Consider the following 20,254-nt stretch of genomic DNA (forward strand, 5'->3'; position numbering starts at 1 on the left):
CACTCTTGGGTGGGGGTGGGGGGGGGAGCACCCGGGTGAGGGCCATACCCACAGCTCCCCAGGCAGGCGCTCGGGAGGAACGGGGTAAGGGGGATGCTATGGTCACCAGAACTTCAACAGAGACAGAACGCCCTTTTTCTTAATTCAGTCGTAAACTGAGATTACATGCCTATAGCAATTTCTTATAGAGCAACATTTACAAACAGGAAACTAACTTTTAAAATGAATATCCTGATGGAAATTTTCATCTACTAAACTAGCAAAGTAATGCTCAAAATTCTCCAAGACAGGCTTCAACAGTATGCGAACAGTGCTTCCAGACGTTCAAACTGGATTTAGAAAAGGCAGAAGAACCAGAGATCAAATTGCCAACATCCGTTGGATCATCAAAAAAGCAAGAGAGTTCCAGAAACACATCTACTTCTGCTTTATTGACTATGCCAAAGCCTTTGACTGTGTGGATCACAGCAAACTGGAAAATTCTTCAAAAGATGGGAATACCAGACCACCTGACCTGCCTTCCGAGAAATCTGGATGCAGGTCAAGAAGCAACAGTTAGAACTGGACATGGAACAACAGATTGGTTCCAACTCGGGAAAGGAGTACATCAAGGCTGTATACTGTCACCCTGCTCATTTAACTTATATGCAGAGTACATCATGAGAAATGCTGGACTGGATGAAGCACAAGCTAGAATCAAGACTGCCAGGAGAAATGTCAATAACCTCAGATATGCAGATGACACCACTCTTATGACAGAAAGCGAAGCAGAACTAAAGAGCCTCTTGATGAAAGTGAAAGTGGAGAGTGAAAAAGTTGGCTTAAAACTCAACATTGGAAAACTAAGATCATGGCATCTGGTCCCATCACTTCATGGCAAATAGATGGGGAAACAGTGGAAACAATGAAAGACCTTATTTGGGGGGGCTCCAAAATCACTGCAGATGGTGACTGCAGCCATGAAATTAAAAGACGCTTGCTCCTTGGAAGAAAAGTTATGACCAACCTAGAAAGCATATTCGAAAGGAGAGACATTACTTTGCCAACAAAGGTCCATCTAGTCAAGGCTATGGTTTTTCCAGTAGTCATGTATGGACTGAGAGTTGGACTATAAAGAAAGCTGAGCGCTGAAGAATTGATGCTTTTGAGCTGTGGTGTTGGAGAAGACTCTTGAGAGTCTCTTGGACAGCAAGGAGATCCAACCATTCCATCCTAGAGGAAATTAGTCCTGAATATTCCTGGAAGGACTGATGCTGAAGCTGAAACTCCAATCCTTTGGCCACCTGATGCAAAGAACTGACTTTTGCAAAGACCCTGATGCTGAGAAAGATTGAAGGTGCGAGGAGAAGGAGACAACAGAAGATGAGATGGTTGGATGGAATCACTGACTCAACGGACATAAGTTTGAGAAAGCTCTGGGAGTTGGTGATGGAAAGGGAGGCCTGGCATGCTGCAGTCCATGGGGTCACAAAGAGTCAGGCACAACTGAGCGACTGAACTCAACTGAAACTAGAAATTATCTTTCAGAAAAATCTCAGTACCCATTTTGGGCTCGGAGCTATCCACCAAGCATGGCCACTTCTCTTGCACCCCAGCTGGGGGCGCTGCACCTGGGCCAGGTCTGCTGGGAAAACATCTGCCAAGTTCAAGACATGGTGGCTCAGAGGTTAAAACGTCTGCCTGCAATGCAGGAAACCTGGGTTCAATCCCTGGGTCAGGAAGATGCCCTGGAGAAGGAAATGGCAACCCACTCCAGTATTCTTGCCTGGAGAATCCCATGGACGGAGGAGCCTGGTGGGCTACAGTCCATGGGATCGCAAAGAGTCAGACACGACTGAGCGACTTCACTTTCACTTTCACTTTTCAACACACTTGTCCACTAACCTCACTTCCTGGAATTCTACATTGAAGACAAGACAATTCTACATCAAGACTCCTTGGAAAAGCAGCCTTCTGCCCAAAGGTATTCACCACATTGTTACCACACTGTGAGAACCTGGATACAATTCAGACAGGGTGGAGACTGTGATCCGCACTGTCCCTTCTCAGAGTGTGTCCCTCAGGCGGGGCACTGTGTGAGAGCCTGTGACAGCACAGGGGATGCACAAAACCGGAAGAGAGCACCACCTCAACCTGCTCCACGGACCCTAACCCACCCGAGCTCTAACCTCTACAGTCAAGTGCAACTGTGCAGCAATGTGGAAATGCACAGCAAGTTATCTGAGTCAGCTGAGGGGTCCTCTGAGCCTCTGCATCCCACCCACTGCGGGCAGGCTGAGAACAGCCTCTGACTCGCCTGCCCGGCCCCCTCCGGGCACTCCATGTGGCACACCGTCAAGGTGCCCACCCTCTCCTGAACTGGAGGCCCACAGAGGGCCAGGCCTCATCTGCAGACCATGAGCTCTCACTGCCCAGAGCCAGCCCTGGGCAAATGAATGCTGTAACCTTCTGAGATGTGTGCTTTGTTACAAACGACACATGTGTAACACTGTTCTAGCATGTATGCAATATAAAACATTAGATTCCTTCTGCTCCCACAAAACATACTTCAGACCCAGTTCCAGGTCTGTCCATACAGCTGGCTGTGGGGGATATGGGTATTGATCTGGTCCTCGCTTCCTCCTCAGAGTAAGAACTCTCTGGCTCTCCCCAGACAGATGGCCATGATGAGGCCCCACCACTGCCTGTGCCCAGAGGCCTGGCAGCTGGGGTAACGACGTCGTGATAGAAACGGCAGGGATCCAAACAAACCTGCAGGCCTAGAAAAGCATGCGCTTAGAAAAAACATTCCGAAGGACACCCCCACACGGGAACATCAGCAGTCTAAGGAGATCACGGAGTGTGTCCGTCTTCCTTTTGCACTTTCTACATGATCAGGAGTAGACAGGCATTATCTTACAATGAGAAAACCAGCAGAGTTTCTTTTGTGCCACCCATGCTGAGCTTACCACCTAGACGTGGAGAAGCGGGCCACAGGCGCACTGGCCCGATGGGGTTCGTCACTAAGTTGCCAGCAGGCGGCGGGAGGAGACCCATGGGCGCACTGCCTGCTGACTCTGACTTTCTGAAAGGGCACGGCTGCCGGTCATCAGCTGGAGGGACGGGAGGAAGAACCTGAACTGGACAGGCTGCAGCCTCCGAGAAAACTCAGCAGCATGACCACGATGCCCGCACCCACCCCAAGACTCCAGCCTGTCAGATGTGTGCCTGGGCTCTGGGCAGCCAGCAGCTCAGGGAGCAGAGAAAGGGCACCTACAAAGTTGGAAACAGCCTTCACTACCAACAAAATCTAAGCTCTAAGAATCAGATGTTCTAGACTCAAAGCCTCAAGATATGGCACATTTCCACGTTTCTGGAAAAGCCCACAAAATGTAGTTCCAAAGGCTAAGTGTCAAGAAAAGGAAAAGAGGGCTAGTGTCCCAGCCTGAGACAACCACTGATGGAGACAGCACACCACACGAGCTGAGCTGACGGCCTGGCCTGGATCTCCGCTGCGTCTCACGAGGCCAGTCAGGGTGACCCCTCCATGCTGCATTCCAAGCCAGCATGTTCAAGGCAGATCCCCAGGGCCCAGGGGAAGCCCTCGCCTCACACTGGGCATCAGGCAGGTGCTCAGAAAGGATCACCCATGACAGTGAGGGCATGAGACACAGAGAGGAAGGCACCCAGAACGGTGACACCACGTATCACTGGTTTGCCCAAACCTCATCCAGCACTTGAGAAACTCTGGGAAAACAAACTCACTAATTTTACCATTAATTTCTACCTCTAGCCCCAGAGCTGAGGCAGTGTGGGCTGTGGGTTGACCAACTTGTTGGCAGTGTGTGGAGGCACTGAGTTGAGGGGGCACCTGTGGGCCTTGGCTCGGGGGCTTTGAATGCAAGCAGCCCAGGAGAGCTGGGGGCCCCAGGTACTCGACAGGCAGGCTCGGGGGCACTGGGGACCAGCGGAAGTGTCACTCTGAAACACTCTGACTGCCTCCCTGCACCAAAGCCAGTACTCCCTCAGGACAGAGGGTGAGGGAAAATGGGCCCAGAGCTCAACACAGTGATCCCATGAGCACTGGCAGGGTGGCCACAAGGTGTACAAGGCCCAAGTGAGGGGGCCACTTCCACGGCTGCTGGCCGCCCCGGTCAGAGCCACGCAGGGAGAGAGGAGAGGCGTTCTCTGTGGTGGGCCCAGGTGCCAAGGCAGTGGACTGAGCGCACTTCTTTGTAGGCTGCGGCAAAATCTGTTTTCAGCGTAGCCCACACCAGCTGAAGGTTGTCCAGGAGAGCTAGTAATCACTCCTAAAGCAAGCCTCACTTCCATCCCCATTGAGTCAGAGACCTCCAAACACTGCAACCTACAACTGATTCGGCAGCCAACTCTCTGCTTGCCAGGGTCCCGAGTCCCGTGGATTTCAGGAAGGACGGCAGGGAACTGAGAAGCAAAATCCACCCCACTTGGTCCTCTGCTCACCCGCCCGCATCACTGCAACATGGAGGATGGCTCCCGGCTGGGTGTGCCGGTGGGACAAGGACCAACCACAGGCCCAGCCCAGGGGCCTGGTCCTCCCCACATCTGGGGCTGCCGCCAGCACACCTCCAATCCCGCAGGGTGCGGGACTGGGAGAGCCTGACAGCCACCCAGGCCTCATGCAAAGCAAACAGCGGCTCCCCTGAGGCCTCTGGGTGAGGGGTGTGGAGAGGGGCGCAGGACAGCCAGGGCTCCCGGGAGAGGGAAGGACTGGCGCTGGGCTGCAGAGGGAGCCGCCCTGAGGCCCGGGAGACAGGGAGAAAGCTGGTTGTACTGGGCGACCAGGAGCACACCCAGCAGGCTGCCTGCATTTCCCACCTTGGGCTGCGGGGTCCCAAGAGAGGCAGGGCTGGGCCGGGTCATTGGCCGGGCAGGAGGGTGGCCCCGGGCGCAGCAGGAAGGGCGGGTGCTGGCTCGGCGGCACACACACACAGACACACACACACAGACACACACACACACACACACACACAGACACACACACACACACAGACACACACACACAGACACACAGACACACACAGACACACACAGACACACACACACACACAGACACACACACAGACACAGACACACACACAGACACACACACACACAGACACACACAGACACACACACAGACACACACACACACACAGACACACACACACAGACACACACACACACACAGACACACACAGACACACACACACAGACACACACACACAGACACAGACACACACACAGACACACACACACAGACACACACACAGACACACACACACAGACACACACACACAGACACACACAGACACACACACAGACACACAGACACACACACACAGACACACACACACAGACACACACACACAGACACACACACACAGACACACACACACACAGACACACACACACACAGACACACAGACACACACACAGACACACACACACAGACACACACACACACAGACACACACACACACACAGACACACACACACACACACACAGACACACACACACGCCGTTAGAGGGACAGGCAAGGCCGGGCCCCGCGAACAGACTCTGAACATGCAGCTCAAGCTTGGGCTCTCAGAGGTGGGCCAACTCAGGGCCGCTGGGCAGGGAGGCGAAGGCTGAGGCCACGGGACCAGACACAAGGCCCCACCACCTCCTCCCAGCCCCGGAACAGTCTTCACTCAGTGCATGGGATGTGGCTTCAGCTCCTACTCTCAGTCCTCGGGACTCAGGGGCAATGACCTCAAAAGGCAGACAGGAGAAAAGCAGCCCCCAAGGTCCTTACGTGAGCACTTCCAAAGAGGAGGGCAGCCTGGAGCCCAGCCTACCTGCAGCGGCCTTTCTTGGTGGAGAAGGGCTCCATAAGGGACACATACGACTTCACTTCTTAAGGGCAATCTTCCTTTTCTATCAACCTAGCGTAGGGGAGCCCCTGGAGCCCCAGACTGCATGCTCCATTTCTTTTAAGCGGCTTCACCAAGGTCCCAGCCTTTGCCTGAGCAGAGTCATCCAAACTAGGTGGGGAAACGACAGGAACTACAAGTGGGACAGGAATGCAGGCCTCTGAGCTTGACAATCGCTGAGAATCCCAGAGGCGGGAGCCCGACCCCACTGTGCAGATCTGCTCAACACAAATGTTACGAGTTGCAAGGCGACGACAAACCGAAACCTGCCAAACTAAATAAGCAAGGCCAACAGGAGGTCAAACTGCAAGCAGCTGCCTGAAATTTTTTCTTATGCTAACAGTGTTACTTATTCCAAAAGCAAAGGGTAGGGGTACCTGGACTTCTGTTTTCAGCCAGAGGCACAATTTCTGTGTCCCTCACCCTGCAGGCTACCAGGGCTGCCTGCTTGCCACCACAATGAGAAGGCAGAGGGGCACCATTTCAGGGCCCATCTCCATGAACAGCTAGAATGCCAACATGGCTCCCTAGCCAGCCTCCATCAGGCCCTGAATGCCACTTCTGCTCTCTGACATCTCTCCTGAACACTGGGCAAAGACCTAGCATCTTCAACACGCAAAGCGAGAAAACAGCAGCCCAGAAAGCACGGACCCAGCCGTGTGACCAAATCAGCAAGGACTCCCACCCAGAGGTGGGAAGGAAGCCTGGCCTCTCCCTCTGCAAGAGAGGCGGACATTCACTGCCTCACCCAGTGATGCTCAAGGAGAATAGACACTGAGCCGGTCAGGAGACCCGAAGCCCAGTTTCAGAAAGACATTGAATATGAGACAAAAGAGAGTAGATTTCCGGGACAGCCAATCCCCTGCTGCTGCGGGCAGCCAAGCCCTTTGCTTCAGCCCTGGCCTGAGGGGGAAGCAGGTAATCCATCCTCTGCGCCTGCCCTGCCCACACGCACAGAGAAGCAAAGGGTCTTGGGACCCCAGGCCAGAAGCCCCTCTGTAACAGTAACTCCAGGTGAACTGAGGGGCTGCTGCCAGGTGCCAGCAGCGGGAAGGTAGGGGCCATGAGTCTGGCTGAGCCCGGTGCCCAGCGTGGGGGTTACTACTCACAGCCATGGTAGGAAGCCGGCGACCCCCCGGCCTTGCCGTACTCCTGCTCCGAGTAGCTGGTGGACAAGTTGGGCTGGCTGGAGCCCCGGCCAAAGGTGATCTGGTTGCTGCCCATGCCGGTGGCCACCTGGGCCATGCGCTCCTTGGTCTTGAGGGCCTGGGCCCGCTCGGCCTTAAGCCGCTCCTCGTCCTTCAGCAGGGCCACCAGCTGCTTGGCCTTCTCACGCACGTTGACCCCCTGGTCCTTGCCGTCACGGTCGACGTACTGGAAGTCCTTCAGGGTCTGGATGGCGAAGATGTTCTCGCGGCACTGCTGGGCCACGCGCTCTGAGCCCGTCTTGATGAGGTAGTCAAGCAGCGTCAGGGCCTTGTACACGTGCCGCCAGTTCTTGCCATGGTCGTTGAGCCGCTTCCACACCATGCTCATGATCTCCGAGAAGGCCACCACGTTGTAGGTCAGGTCTGCAATCTCCGTCATCAGGGAGCTGGACGGGCCCCATGGGTCATTGGAGGTGGCTTCCCGCACTTTTATCTCAGCTTCCGAGTAGTTGTTGACAATGTTTTTCATCTGGCGTCTGATGGACGAGGTCGTCATCTTTACCTTCTGTGACAAGTGCAGATCCCTTCAGAGAGAGAAGCTTCCCCGTCTCCAGCAGGTTCGTGCCCCACAGAGGTTCAGTCTCCGTAACAGGTCTGGAGCAGGGTCCCTGACGGTCATTTCCTCTACTGGAGCCTCAGGTCTGAGAAGCCGGAAGCCATGACCTAGAGAAAGAAGTAACAAACCTTACTGTGTGTGAGCTCCCGAGACAGCAGGCTCTCTGTAAATGGCAGGCAGGGGTCGGCCAGCCGGGGTGGTGAGAGGACATCCTCCAACCCCCGAGGACAAAAAGGATGCCCTCTTCCCTTCAAAACTAAGATAAGATCAACACTACACATTAATAACCAATACAGGTTAAACTCAAGTTTAAGCCTCTGGAAGGAAAGGAGTAACACTGTAATTCCTGGTCTATTTTCAAACCACTTCTGCTGGATCTGCTCTGCCACACCTGCCAGACGCCCGCTAGAAGAACCTCACGCCATCTACACTGGCTCCAGAGACTCTCTCTGACCCTCTTCTCCTGACTGCTTACAGAGACTCTCAACCCCTTTGAGACCAGGGCTGAGGCCCCACTGGGCTTTCGGAGCCTCCAGCATCTGGCACAAGCTATGTAGCACTGATACAACCTTACAAATAAACTGCTTCTGGCCCAGTTTCCTCATCTCGGAAAGAAGAGAGCTGAGGACTCCACATTAACAGGTCCACCCAGTCCTTTGCCACAAACACACTTCTCCAGGGGAGGAACACCTGTGGAGCTAGAGTGAAGGCTACGCCTCTGGCCACAGGCTGGTCCAGAGTGTGGGGGACACCACCTGGTTTGGTTGCCAGTGAACACCCAGCACTGCGATATAAATGCTGCTGCCACAAGTTAAAAACAGCGCCCCTTCCCTGGGAAGGCATCTGGCGGGAGACAGAGGTGAGTGCGGCAACCTAAGGGTGCAAGTCCAGGGCAACTCGACTGCGGCGATGGGCCACAGATGTAAGCGAGGAAAGCACTCCCTGCAGCCCTCAGCGGGCTTCTTCAGAGGACGAGACAGGGCTGGCGGGGACTGGAAGTGAAGTGGTGCCAGGTGACTCCTCTCCTACAGAATGAAGGGGCCCAGGACCTGCAGCTCCCCACTCCCACCCCACCCCCAGCTGCCACTGAGCTTCTGGCCTGGGAAAGAGCCGGGTGGCCTTGGGCCAGGCTGTCCCACTGTATGCTCACAAAAAGCCTTCCTTCCGGGTAAGGATCACCCCTCCCCTGGTGCAGATGGAGAGCCTTCCTTCTGGGTCATGAGGTCAGCTGACCAAGGCCCCCTGGTGAAGACACTCTCCCTCCTCCCACAAGGGCCCTCACTCTGCTACTTCTGCCAGAGGAACAATGGGTGGGCAGCCTCTACCAGTTTAACATCCCAGCCTCAGAAATAAGTAACCAGCAAGTGTCAGGAGTGGGGAAGCCAAAGGAAATGCCCACCCCTCACATTCAGTCAAATAGGAGCAGCTCGTAACCATCATCCTGATGCCAATTACACATCTGCTTGGTGAGCAAGGCCTCTCCACCCTCAGACAGGCCAAGAATTCTGCCTTCATCCGCAGATGCAGGACTTCAGCAGGAGGTGGGCAGAGTGGACTCCCCTGCCCGGCCGGCTCTTACAAACCTTCTATAGTGTGTCCGAGGAGCAGGGCCAGGTGCTCTGCGGGGACCTGCACGTGTGACGTGAACAGGCTGGTCATCCATGGCCGCCAGACAGGATGGGCCTCAGAGGGGCCTCCAGAGCAGCTCTGGCTCCCAGAGCAAAGGCTCCAGCATCACTGGTCACACTCGAGGTCCTGAAGCCCCAGGGCAGCCCAGCACTTTGTCTGTCACCCAGCTGGGGCTCGGCAGGCTCCCCTGCCCTGCACTTTGCAGCTGCAGGAGCCATCGCGGCCGCATGTCCTAGACGACAGCCCGTCTACACACACAAAGCCTGAAGGACGGGCCCTTAGCCACAGCTGAGCCATGGCCCAGTACCACCGAGGAGCTGCATCCCTTGGCCCTCAACATGCAGGCAACCCAGCCAGAGTCTGGGATCAGGACTCTTTCTCAAGAGCAGCCTATAACGGTGACCATAAAGTAACAGCTGGATCACATTTGCCAAAGACAAGCTGGGGCAGAAAAACTCTGGCACATTTGAAAATACAACCAGAATTCGCCTGACAGTGGAGACTACAAGTAGATTGAATAAAACAGCAAATAGAACAACACTAAAAAAACAAACAAAAAATTCCAAGGCTAGAGTGATGCCCCTGGAGGCAAGAAGAATTCCATAAAAATGTGTTCAAGAGCCTGCAGAGTCGGGTGGGGAAATTCCTTCCCAATCCAGAGTCCCAGATGCGGGAGGAAGCAGCCCTCATGGCTCCAGACCCCAGGTGGGCCCTGGTCAAAGCCCACTTGAGTCCTGGCCATCCCTTCTGTGACAGGGACGTAACTAGCCAGGTGTCAAGAAGATATTGACGGTTGGGGTCTCCACCAAACCCCCACCTGGGGGTCTTTTCAGGGATCGGGGATCATTATCAGGGACCCAGACCAGCTACGAGGGAACGGCAGCAAACATCTCTCCTCTCCCGAAACCTAACAGGATCCACAGATGGCAGCTCCTGCTCTACGTCTGGCGGCCTCCTGTGACTTTTTCCAGGCAGGCGACACCCACAGGGAAGCTGAGGGCCGTCCGCCTCACTCACTGAACGCAGCATCTGTGTCCCAGGACTCCTCGGTGGGCAGAGAAATCAAATCTTATATCTCTACCCCAAAAGCGGGCTTCAAGAAAACTCTGCATTCATATATGTGAAAAATTTCAAAAACAAACATCTGAGCCTCTTAACTCTGAGATGGTAAAGCAGATACAGTGACAGCACCCACAGTACAGGAAGAGCCCCGGGTGTCAGTTACGTGGCTGCAGGGGGACTGACTGTCCCCCAAACGCTGGATGACCCCTGTCCCCTTAAAAAGAAGAGCCACCTGGGGGCTTCTCCTAAGACATGACAGTCTTGGAACAAGCACAGGAAAATTCAAATTCGATGTCAGATAGCCTCCAATGACCACGTTAGTGATTTTTCTAAAAGCAGAAATCAAGCACTGAAAACACACGTGAGGAATCCCTCTTTTCTTTACCAGTATGGAGGATTGTTCAGTCTCTAGGAAGAGCAGACGGGCTTCAGGTTACACGGGTGTTGAAATGCAGTCATTCTGAAAGACGGTGTGAAACAAGGACCAGGCTCAGGAGACACAGTTCTGGCCATCCGACAACACAGTCACTTAGAAATGGTGGTGTGACGAGCAGCACCTCCCGGAGAGGTGTGAGCACCAAACACTGGTACCTGGACCAGTGGATGTGTGAGCAGAAGACAGAGAATCCCTCAGTGTTCCCCTCCACCACTCTTCCATGTAGTTTTGCTAATGACCAACCAGGGACAACATTCTTAAACAACCCTACCGGAAACCAGACAGCACACAGAGCCAGGGGCCTGGAAAGCGGGGCTCGGGCTGGGCCAGGCCCAGCCTCCCACTCCTGGATGGCAGAGCAGATCGGACACCCAGCCTAGCCTCCCATCCCAAGGCCCCTTTCTGACAAGGGCTCAACTCCTGCCAGCCCCAGGGTGTCACAGGAGCCCCCACCTCAGACCAGGTCCAGGTCAGCCACCATGAGGCTGGAGTTCTAGCGACAAGCCTACTGGTGGATGTTTCTCTTGGCCTATGGGGCTTCCCAGGTCTGTGGAGTGAGCCCCCGGAACTCAGCCCCCCTCCAAGAAAGGAGCTTGTGGCCCCTGGGCCAGAGTCTCCATTCCAACACGCTGAGTGACTCTACCACCAGAGAGAGACCCCCGATGGCCAGTGGCCATGCCACCCAGAGACTGGGGCACAGAAGGGGGCATCCGATGGCTTCACACCCACCCACCCGCACACAGGGCAGGCCCGCAATGTGTTTGATCAGCAGAAGTTTCCAGCTTAAGGCATTTTGGGAAAAGAACAGAGCTACATGGGAAAATGCAGAATTCCCAGGGATTCATGCTTAATTTAGACCTGGCTGGTCACTGTGGTGGTGCTGAGCGCTGGGCTGTGGCCACGTCCTGAGGAGCCAGCAGGAGAGGGGAAGCCGTGGGAGGAGCTGTGGACCACATGGGCCTGGTTTCAGGCACAGCAGCCGCCCGTCGCTGCTCTCTCAGGAGCTCAAGATGCTGCCCAGAGCAAGCCCGTGGGTGAGGACAGGCACCTCCAGGCAGTGTAACTGCAGACCCACCCTGGCACAAAGGGCTCCCATGGGCTTTGGGGAGTGTGGCTGAGGTCTTTGCAGCCCACCCAGGAAGTGCAGGGGGGACCAGAGCCCAGGAGACAGCGCACCCAGAAAGTGAGCTCCTCCAGGGCCAGCACGGGTGCACCCTCGGCCCCTGGCACTCTCCCGGTCTCAAGCACGGCCTGCTCCCCTTCCCACGGCCTCCCTCGGCACTGCCCCACTGCCCCACTGGCTCTTTCCTGTCAGTTGAGATATGAGGGCCACGGTCACTCTCTCAAGTCACCAGCTCCCACTGTGGGCAGAACCTTTCCATGTGGGACACCTTCCTGCTCATCCCAGTTGCTGCTTCCCCATCTCCACCACATGTCCTCAGCACAGGCTCCTCTGATGTGGGCTGAGTGAGCGGGCACAGAGGGAAGCTGAACAAGGCAGACAGCACCTCACCCCTCCCCCTCAGACACGGGGCTCACCTGGGCCAGTCCCCCAGCAGTCTCCCTCGGGGCTCTGTCGCTGGGGTCAGAGCAGCCACTCTGCTCAGTGAACATATAAAACCACTCCACGTGGTTAAGAGTTCACAACAAAGAACCTGAGGGCAGGGGTGGATGGGCCATGTCAGCCAATAGTACCCAGGCAGTCCCACGGACAGCGGAGCCCTGCCACCCCACCAGCCTGGGTTCAGGAGCAGACCAGGTGATGAGGTGGGGACAGCTGCTGCTCAGCGCTGACACGGGTCCAGACACCTGCGTCCTCGCAGAGTGTGTCTCTGAGGATGTTTCTCAGCAGCACCTCGAGGGCAGCCTGGGGACACAGTCCAGGGCAGGGGACACGCCTATAGAAGCAGCAGGGCCCAGGCAGAACACGCTGGGCAGAAGGCACCTCTCGGTCAGGCAGGTGGCATCATCCACAAGCCCCTTCCTGACTGTCACACCCAGGCCCAGTCCTCTCCTGTGTGGCTGGCATTTCCAACAAGGCCTCAGATGTGCTAACTCTCTGATGCCAGCAGTCACCCGAACAGAACAGGCTCAGAATAGAAACTGAAAATAGCACAGGCTCTCTCAACAGACGCTGGAGAATCCTAACAGCCCTGACTGCATGCCAGAGTGTCTGCTCACTGAACCTCAGCAAGAATTCGCAGGTGAGGAAGTCAGGCACAGAAAGGGTAAGAAACTGGCCTGAGCCACATGCCAGCGTGTGGCAGGACCAGGACTTGCCCCAAGACCTCTGGCTTCTGGTCCTATCCTCTTCATCTCGTCTGTTTGGCTTTAGACAAACTCCACACTATCATGAGAATAGTGAATCTTTCCTCACTGAATCCAGAGGTTTTGAAGGCCCCTCCTGTCAGGTGCTAAACAGGCAGTGAGACAGGAAAGAAATAACCACCCTCCTGCCCCTGCTCAGCCCGTCTCCAGCTCTGCAAGCCAAGCGGGCAGGAGCCCAGACGCTGGAGCTAAAGGGCCAGCCTCTGCCCGCGTGTGGACGTGAGGCCCAGGCGGTGCAGTGCTGTCCTGGGATAGGCCCCCAGCATTCCCAGCGCCTTCCAACATGGCCCACCAAAGAGGGGCCTTTAAGGTTCTTCCCAGAAAGCGTTGCCCTGGAAAGCATCAGGCCCCACAGACGGCAACAGGAGGAAAGCTGGCAGGTAGAAGCCTGTGCATCAGAGACTCCAAGACGATGTAAACATCAGCCGTCAGAACTCACACCTTAAGAAACCTCTTGGGAGGTTAGGACCTCTTCGGTGACTGCTGCGTCTTCTGCGGAAGCAGCCACATGGGCTAGAACAACCCGAGAGCTCTGATTACTCCTTTAAGAACAGCCGTCATCTGAAGTACCACCAGGAAAAAAACCAGTCTCAGTGCCGAAAGGTAAACTTCCTCTTTTGGTTCAGAATAAAAATACGACTTCCCTCCTTCCTCCTCTGCTGGATATGTTCCCAGGATTTTATTTACTCTGCACCGCTGACTGGACTCTCAAATGTCAGCGTCAGCCCGGAGAAGGTCTTCCAGGCACCACTCTGTCCTCTTATATTTTTATGACGTATGTGCTGCTGGGCACACATAAGAGTATACACCAGCCCCGTGTGGGCACAAACGACGCGCCTGTCACCCAGACCCCTTCCCCACCCTACCCCGCATACAGCTTGGGTTCTGAGCTCCGCGATCCCATGGTTTTCAAGAAAGAAGATGGTCTTACCATGAACATCATCCAACCACCACAATCTGCCCTGGCGTCGATACTGAGGCTCTGAGACTCGTCCATGCTGCTGCGTGTCCCTGCCATGTGACAGCGCCTGTGCTCACCGATACCCACCCCCTCGTCTGTCCGGGGACACCTGGCCCCACTGCACCTTCTTGTCATCATGAACAGTGCTGGTGTGTGCACATGAGTTCCCGAGACTCGTGCACCAAGGCTTCTAGACCCTGTTCCGAGAGCAGAGCTGCTGCTCTGCAGGGCACACAGCGATGTCTGCATGGCATTTTACAAATGTCCTTGCTGTTCTCTCTTGTAACGCCATTTCCTTGTCACGGCGCAGACAGACGGAGGGTTTAGCCGATACTTTTCACACGTTGGACATACAAGGAATGATGCCCACAGGGAAGCCCAGGACGCAGCCCCCGCCCCTACCTAGGTCGGGACAGCCAGTAGGACACCTGTGCCCCTGGGGCAGGGCTGCGGGAGAATGGGGCAGAGGGGAGCCATGGGTATGAGGGGAAGAGGTGGTGAGGCGGGGGGCGGGTCTGGGGGCCACATGCACTGAGGAATCTGTACCTGCCGATTTGTTACTCCCCTTCCAGATCTCTGTCAAACCTTTCAAGTAGGAGTCATACGGTTAACACTCACAGGGCACTTCTGACGTGCCAGGCGCTGTGTTAGGAATCCTCCTCTTTAATTCTTAATATAAGCTGCGTTACTGTATGCTTAATATTTTTCTTCGAATCGATCTACTTTGTTTTTGGCCACACTCAGCTTGTGGGATCTTCGTTCCTAACCAGGACTGAGCCAGGGCCATGGCAGTGGAAGCACAGAGTCCTAACCACTAGACGGACCATCAGGGAAGCCCCTCAATCAATTTACTTCTAAATTCAAATACCTGCATCAAGTAATCACATATGTGAAATCAGGCATCATGCTATGGCATTTGGGCAGCGGAGGTCTTTCTATTTGTTTTCATTAAGGTGAAATTCCCCACTTTAAAGCAGGCAACTTATACTTTCAATTTAAGGTCCTCACAGTGCTGGATGGGCTTCCCAGGTGGCTCCAGTGGTAAAGAACCCGCCTGCCGATGCAAGACACGCAAGAGACGTGGGCTCGATCCCTGAGTCGGGAAGGTCCCCTGGAGGAGGGCATGGCAACCCCCTCCAGTATTCTTGCCTGGAGAATCCCGTGGACAGAGGAGCCTGGCGGGCTACAGTCCATGCGGTCACAAAGAGTCGGACACAACTGAGTGACTTAGCATATACGCACAGCGTTGGATAACAATCACTGCAGCGGATGTTTTCATCCCCCAGGAGACCTTGTTCATCAGCCATCACTACCCACTCCTCCTCTCACCAGCCCCCAGCAAGCTGCCTTCTGTCTCTGTGGACTCACCTACTCTGGACATTTCACGCAAAGCCACACAGTATGTGCCTTTTATGTCTGGCTCCTTTCACTCAGAGTATTCTAAAGGTTCATTTATACTGCATTTATCGGTACCTCACTCCTTTTTGTGGTAATTTTCTCGCGTATGGACAGACCACATTTATTTACCCACTGATCAGCCAGACACCTGGACTGTTTCCATGCCTTGGCCTTTCTGCACAATGCTGCTGTGAACTCTGCGTATGAGTTTTTGTGTGGATGTGTCCTCAGCTCGCCTGGGCAGGTGCCAAGGAAGAGAGCTGCTGGGTCACCCGGCAGCTCTCAGCTTCACTTTCGAAGGAACCACCAAAGGTACCATGGCATTCTGAGGATAAAAAAAACTCTTTAAGATGAGTAACATTCAACGGCTTCCACTTAACATTATTTTAAGAAACACTGCTGCAACCGAAGCTATTGGAGTGGGTTTGCATGTCTGGGGGCAGAGAAGCAGCACGGTGGAGGCGGGGCTCCTGCAGTCCTGATGGAGTCACAGCAGGCAGACTGGGGAGGGGGGGAAGGGCAGGAAGCAGGCAAACGCCCATACCACAGCGCCTGGCTGCCGGCGGAATGCAGGGACACAGGATGTCAAGGTGGGGAGGGTGTGCCGCCTCAGGAGAAGGAAGGAGGCCGTACAACAGTGAAGACAATAAAGCTGGAGGTGCTGCAGGACCAGCACAGAGAACAGAGACGGCTGAGGCAGCTGTGCCAAGGGCTGGGGCAGCGCTGGGGGAACCCAGGAGGGCGGGCATGGAGCACAAGCCACAAGGGGGTGAGCGCCCACCAGTGACGTCCAAGAAGAGCCAGAAGAGGGGTGGAGACACAGGAGAACCGTCCTGTGGTGCAGGGGAGAGTTGCTGAGGGGATTCAGGGCGTGATGCCAACCAACAGGGATGCAGAGTCCAGAGGAGGCAGCAGGAGCCAAGCCTCAGGCTGGGAGGGCTGTGACTTCTCTGCCTGGTTATGCCAACAAACAGCTCCAACACCCAGTGAGGGGCCCTCAGCCCTCCAGACCTGCTGCATGGGGGGCCGGCCTCTGTGGCACAGCACCAAGCCCATCACCGCCGCCCCCCACCTCCAGCCAGCCTTGCAGAGCACCCCCCACCTGCTGGCTGCCCTGCAGGCCACCTGCGCTTCCGGCCTCCCCCATCTCTCCCCGCTTCCTCCCACGGCCTCTGGACAGAGGCCCCGACTGTCTGCACACTGGGGCTGCCTCACAGGGCCTGGCGCGGAGCCGGGCACACAGCTGCCCTGGGAAGGAGTGACTCAACCCCACCTGCTCCCACGCTGCCCCAGCCTCGGCTGCTCCCCATACCCTCACCCGACACCCGAGTCCACGGCCTCCAACGTCTCACGGGGTGTGGAAACACAGGCTGTGGTGCTGCTGGGGGTTAAAAATTACCAGGAGTTGGAGTGGAGAGAGAGCTGCCCCATGCCACGTTTTCGTCACCTCACTAATCTGCTTCCTCCTCAGGAAAATGGCAGCAGCAGCCTTGGAAGCCGACAGATGACCCCATGAAGGATCTGAGTGGATGGAGGGGAGACCCTTCACTCCTCCTGCGGGGCCCACGGCTGCTCGGCTGCTTGCAGGCCTTTGCCACACCCTCTTCGGTCCCGCTGGGCACCTCCCCCAGCCAGGAGAAAAGCAGGACTGGAGAGGCCCATGTCTGGCAAGGCGGCACTCAGTCAATTTCACACTAAAGTTAACAAGCAGAAACAAACCGCGGCTGGCATACCATGTAATTTTTTTAATTCTTAAAAGATTAGAAGTATGCTGCTGAATGTCAAAACACAGAAACCAAAAAGAAGTTAAAGTTGTTATTTTCCTTTTGGCTTTATCTCCATTAGCCAAATACTTCTCTTCAAACAGCGTTTATGTTGCCTTTGTCCTACTTTATTGAGGAAAATAATAATATAGGAGTTCCCAGCACGGATGACAGTGCACACGCAGATCTGCCCAGAGAACACTCCACTTTAGAGAAAGAGGCGTTTCCTTGCCTCACTGGCCACCAGCCTCCTGCTCCCTCGGTCAGCCCGGGGACGACCAGGGGGAGGACTGGGTCCTTCGGCACACCTGTGCTTCACAGGAAGACAACCAAACCTGGGGAGGCCGGCCCGCTCACTCACTGACCGCAGGCTTGGCTGCTGCTTGCCAAACTCACGGAGGTGGCCGCTGAATTTACTGATGGCTTACTATGTGCCCCAGCCTGCAAGGGAAGCGCCTCACAGGAGAGGAGAGAGGGTGAGTGAGGCAGTGCCTGCCAAGGAGGCTCAATGCCAGCTCCTCAGCCTCAGGACCCGAACATAACTTACGCGAGGCTCCCGGGTCCTTCCTTGAAGACCACCACATGTTCTAAGCTGCTTCCTGGAGGACTCACAGTCTCTCCACCAACCATTTTCCAAGGCGGGCCTACCAGTGCCAGGTAATCTGCACCTGGGAGCCCCACCTTGCAGTGACCCCTCCCCTGGGCCCAGGATACCCATTCCCCTGCTGTGGTCATCATTTCTGTGCACCAAGGACTTCCAGTCCACTGCCTCCTGGGCCTGTAACAGAACTGTGTTCCCCACTCCTCAGGGATCAGCCATGGCCCTAGCCAGTAAAACATGGCAGAAGGGAGGTGTGACATTCTGCGTCCAGCACCTCAGAGGCCAGTTCCCCACAGCGTGGGGCGGGGGGTAGGGGGGCACGCGGAAGCCTGTGTCTCTGCCAAAGAGAAAGGATGAGGTGCCCAAGCATGCACGTAGCCCTGGAGTTCACAGCAGCATCGCTCCTAACAGCCAGCCAGTGAGAAGAGCTTCCCTTCACAGATGAATGGGTAAATAAACAACAAAACGTGGTATACCCATACAGCCTTAACAAGGAAGGAAGTGCAGGCACAGAGAGGGCCCCTTGGGGTTGGCCCTGCAGGCCAGCAACGAAACTGGACCCTCCTGCCGGGCCCTGCCCTGGCCTCAGTGAGACACAGAGAGACGTGGAGCTGCGGGGGGACGGACAGGCCCTCAGAGGCCAGCTGCACTGGCCTGGGGCTTTCTCTCTCAAGTGACTGGATGCTCAGAAGTCACCAGTTCATTGGGCACTGTGCTTGGCCCCTTCCACATCACCTCCTGGGAGGCGGGAGGCCTTGGGGGATGGATTCCAGGTTACATCCTGTGAGCCTCATGGCACAGGTTTTTAAACATCTTTTATTTCTGAGAGCTTGATTCAGAAGCAGTGTGCCAATGAAGTTTCTTCCTTTTAAAGAAGACAATATTTGTTCCCCTTCTCCTAGTTTTAACCAAATTTTCCTTTTCTTTCCTCCCAATAGCCTTTAGTGGTCTACCACATAGATTTCTTCACCATCCACTTGCTGGAAGAGTAATGCCACGAATCACTGATGCAGACCCCCACCCCACCCCACCCCACACACACACACCAGGCCCACCGCCCTCACAGGATGCGCACTCTCGGGAGGTCAGGACCTCCTTCCCGGAGGTGCCTATAACCAGCCAGGCAGGCAGGGAAGTGGGGACACCTCCCCAGCATGACAGAGCTGCTCACAGGGGCTCAGGCTAGGCACAAGCACATCCACACCAAGGGCCCCAGAGGGAACTCACTCAGCACTGACGTGTCGTGGACCCACAGCCGTGGACCCACAGCCTGGACTGGAACAGAGGGAGCTGGTAAGCCCCAAGCAAACACGTTCCTGAAGAATGGGCCTGCTTTCTCTTCCAGAGCCTCCAGAAAGGAGAGGCATAAACTACCCACGACCACCTCATCATAAACCAACCTGACCTCAGTGAGGGAGGAGGTTCCTTCAGAAACCCAAGATGACAGGCTGGACACCACTCCAGCCCAGAAGGGAAGGTTTCGAAGACCCAGCACCCAGGCACCTGGCCCTGGGAGAAGCCACTCCCTGAACTACATGGTAAAGGGCAACCTGAGCCCCAAAGCCACAGCTGATTCTGCCCGGGGGTGCCGCCCACTCCACAGTCTCTGAGGCTGGCAGAGCCAGCAGTCTTCCGCTCCACTGTTCAGCCCCAAAGTCTTCCTCCCTGCAGGCCACCCTGCCCACACACCCCATCCCAGCACCCGCTACAGCATCCCTGTCAGGGTCTCCTCCTCCCCCTCCACATCCAACTGCTGAATAAGCCCCTCACTCCCCAGCCTCGCTCCCAGCAGTGCTCTCTCTCAGCCACAAGACCCCACACCCACAGCAAGGAAGCGGGGGACAAGCCACAAGCTGGGAAGAGCTCAGCCACCGAGGGAGAGCTCTGTGCCAGCCCGCGACGGCCACACAGGCCACAAAGACCCCTGGGCACTAAACAAACAACTTAGAGAAAATACACCAAAACATTAACTGCAGTTACAGTGACAAGGCTAGTTCCCGCTTGGCCCTTCCTACTTTTATGAACTTCCCACATTTTCTTTCATTACCATTAAGACAGGCATCATCAACATTCCCCAGAGACATGGCACGGAGGAGAACCAGCCTGAAGACACTCGGTCAGCGCATATGTTTTATCAGAGCTGGCTTTAGTCTTTGGAAAAACTATGGATAATCAGATGGTGAAGAGGGAAAAAAGTTACCAATATTCTTGCTCAAAGTCAAAAGAACCTAATAAAAAAATAAAACCTGGGAAGAGGGAGCGAGAGGGAAGAAATAATAAAGGGTTTGGTTTTGTTGTTGAAAGAAAACATTTGTTTCTCTTTCATCAAATATTAACATCTACCTAACACCTTGCAGTCAGGTTACACGGTGATTTCTTATGCTACTTACTTTACT

The 20,254-nt window shown here is 55.2% G+C and overlaps 1 protein-coding gene across 8 annotated transcripts in view; it reads right to left on the bottom strand.

Annotated features, from left to right (window-relative positions):
- Positions 1-20,254, bottom strand: part of EPN2 (epsin 2) — a 53,401-nt gene that overhangs the window by 18,277 nt on the left and 14,870 nt on the right. For all 8 annotated transcript variants that reach the window (XM_018064750.1, XM_018064748.1, XM_018064752.1 and 5 more), the window contains exon 2: positions 7,026-7,787. In XM_018064750.1, the coding sequence (XP_017920239.1) occupies positions 7,026-7,620 (595 nt within the window). In that variant the 5' untranslated portion in view covers positions 7,621-7,787. The remainder of the gene's footprint in view (positions 1-7,025; positions 7,788-20,254) is intronic.

This window comes from Capra hircus, chromosome 19 (genome assembly GCF_001704415.2).
Source record: "Capra hircus breed San Clemente chromosome 19, ASM170441v1, whole genome shotgun sequence".
In the NCBI taxonomy this organism is placed as follows: Eukaryota; Metazoa; Chordata; class Mammalia; order Artiodactyla; family Bovidae; genus Capra; species Capra hircus.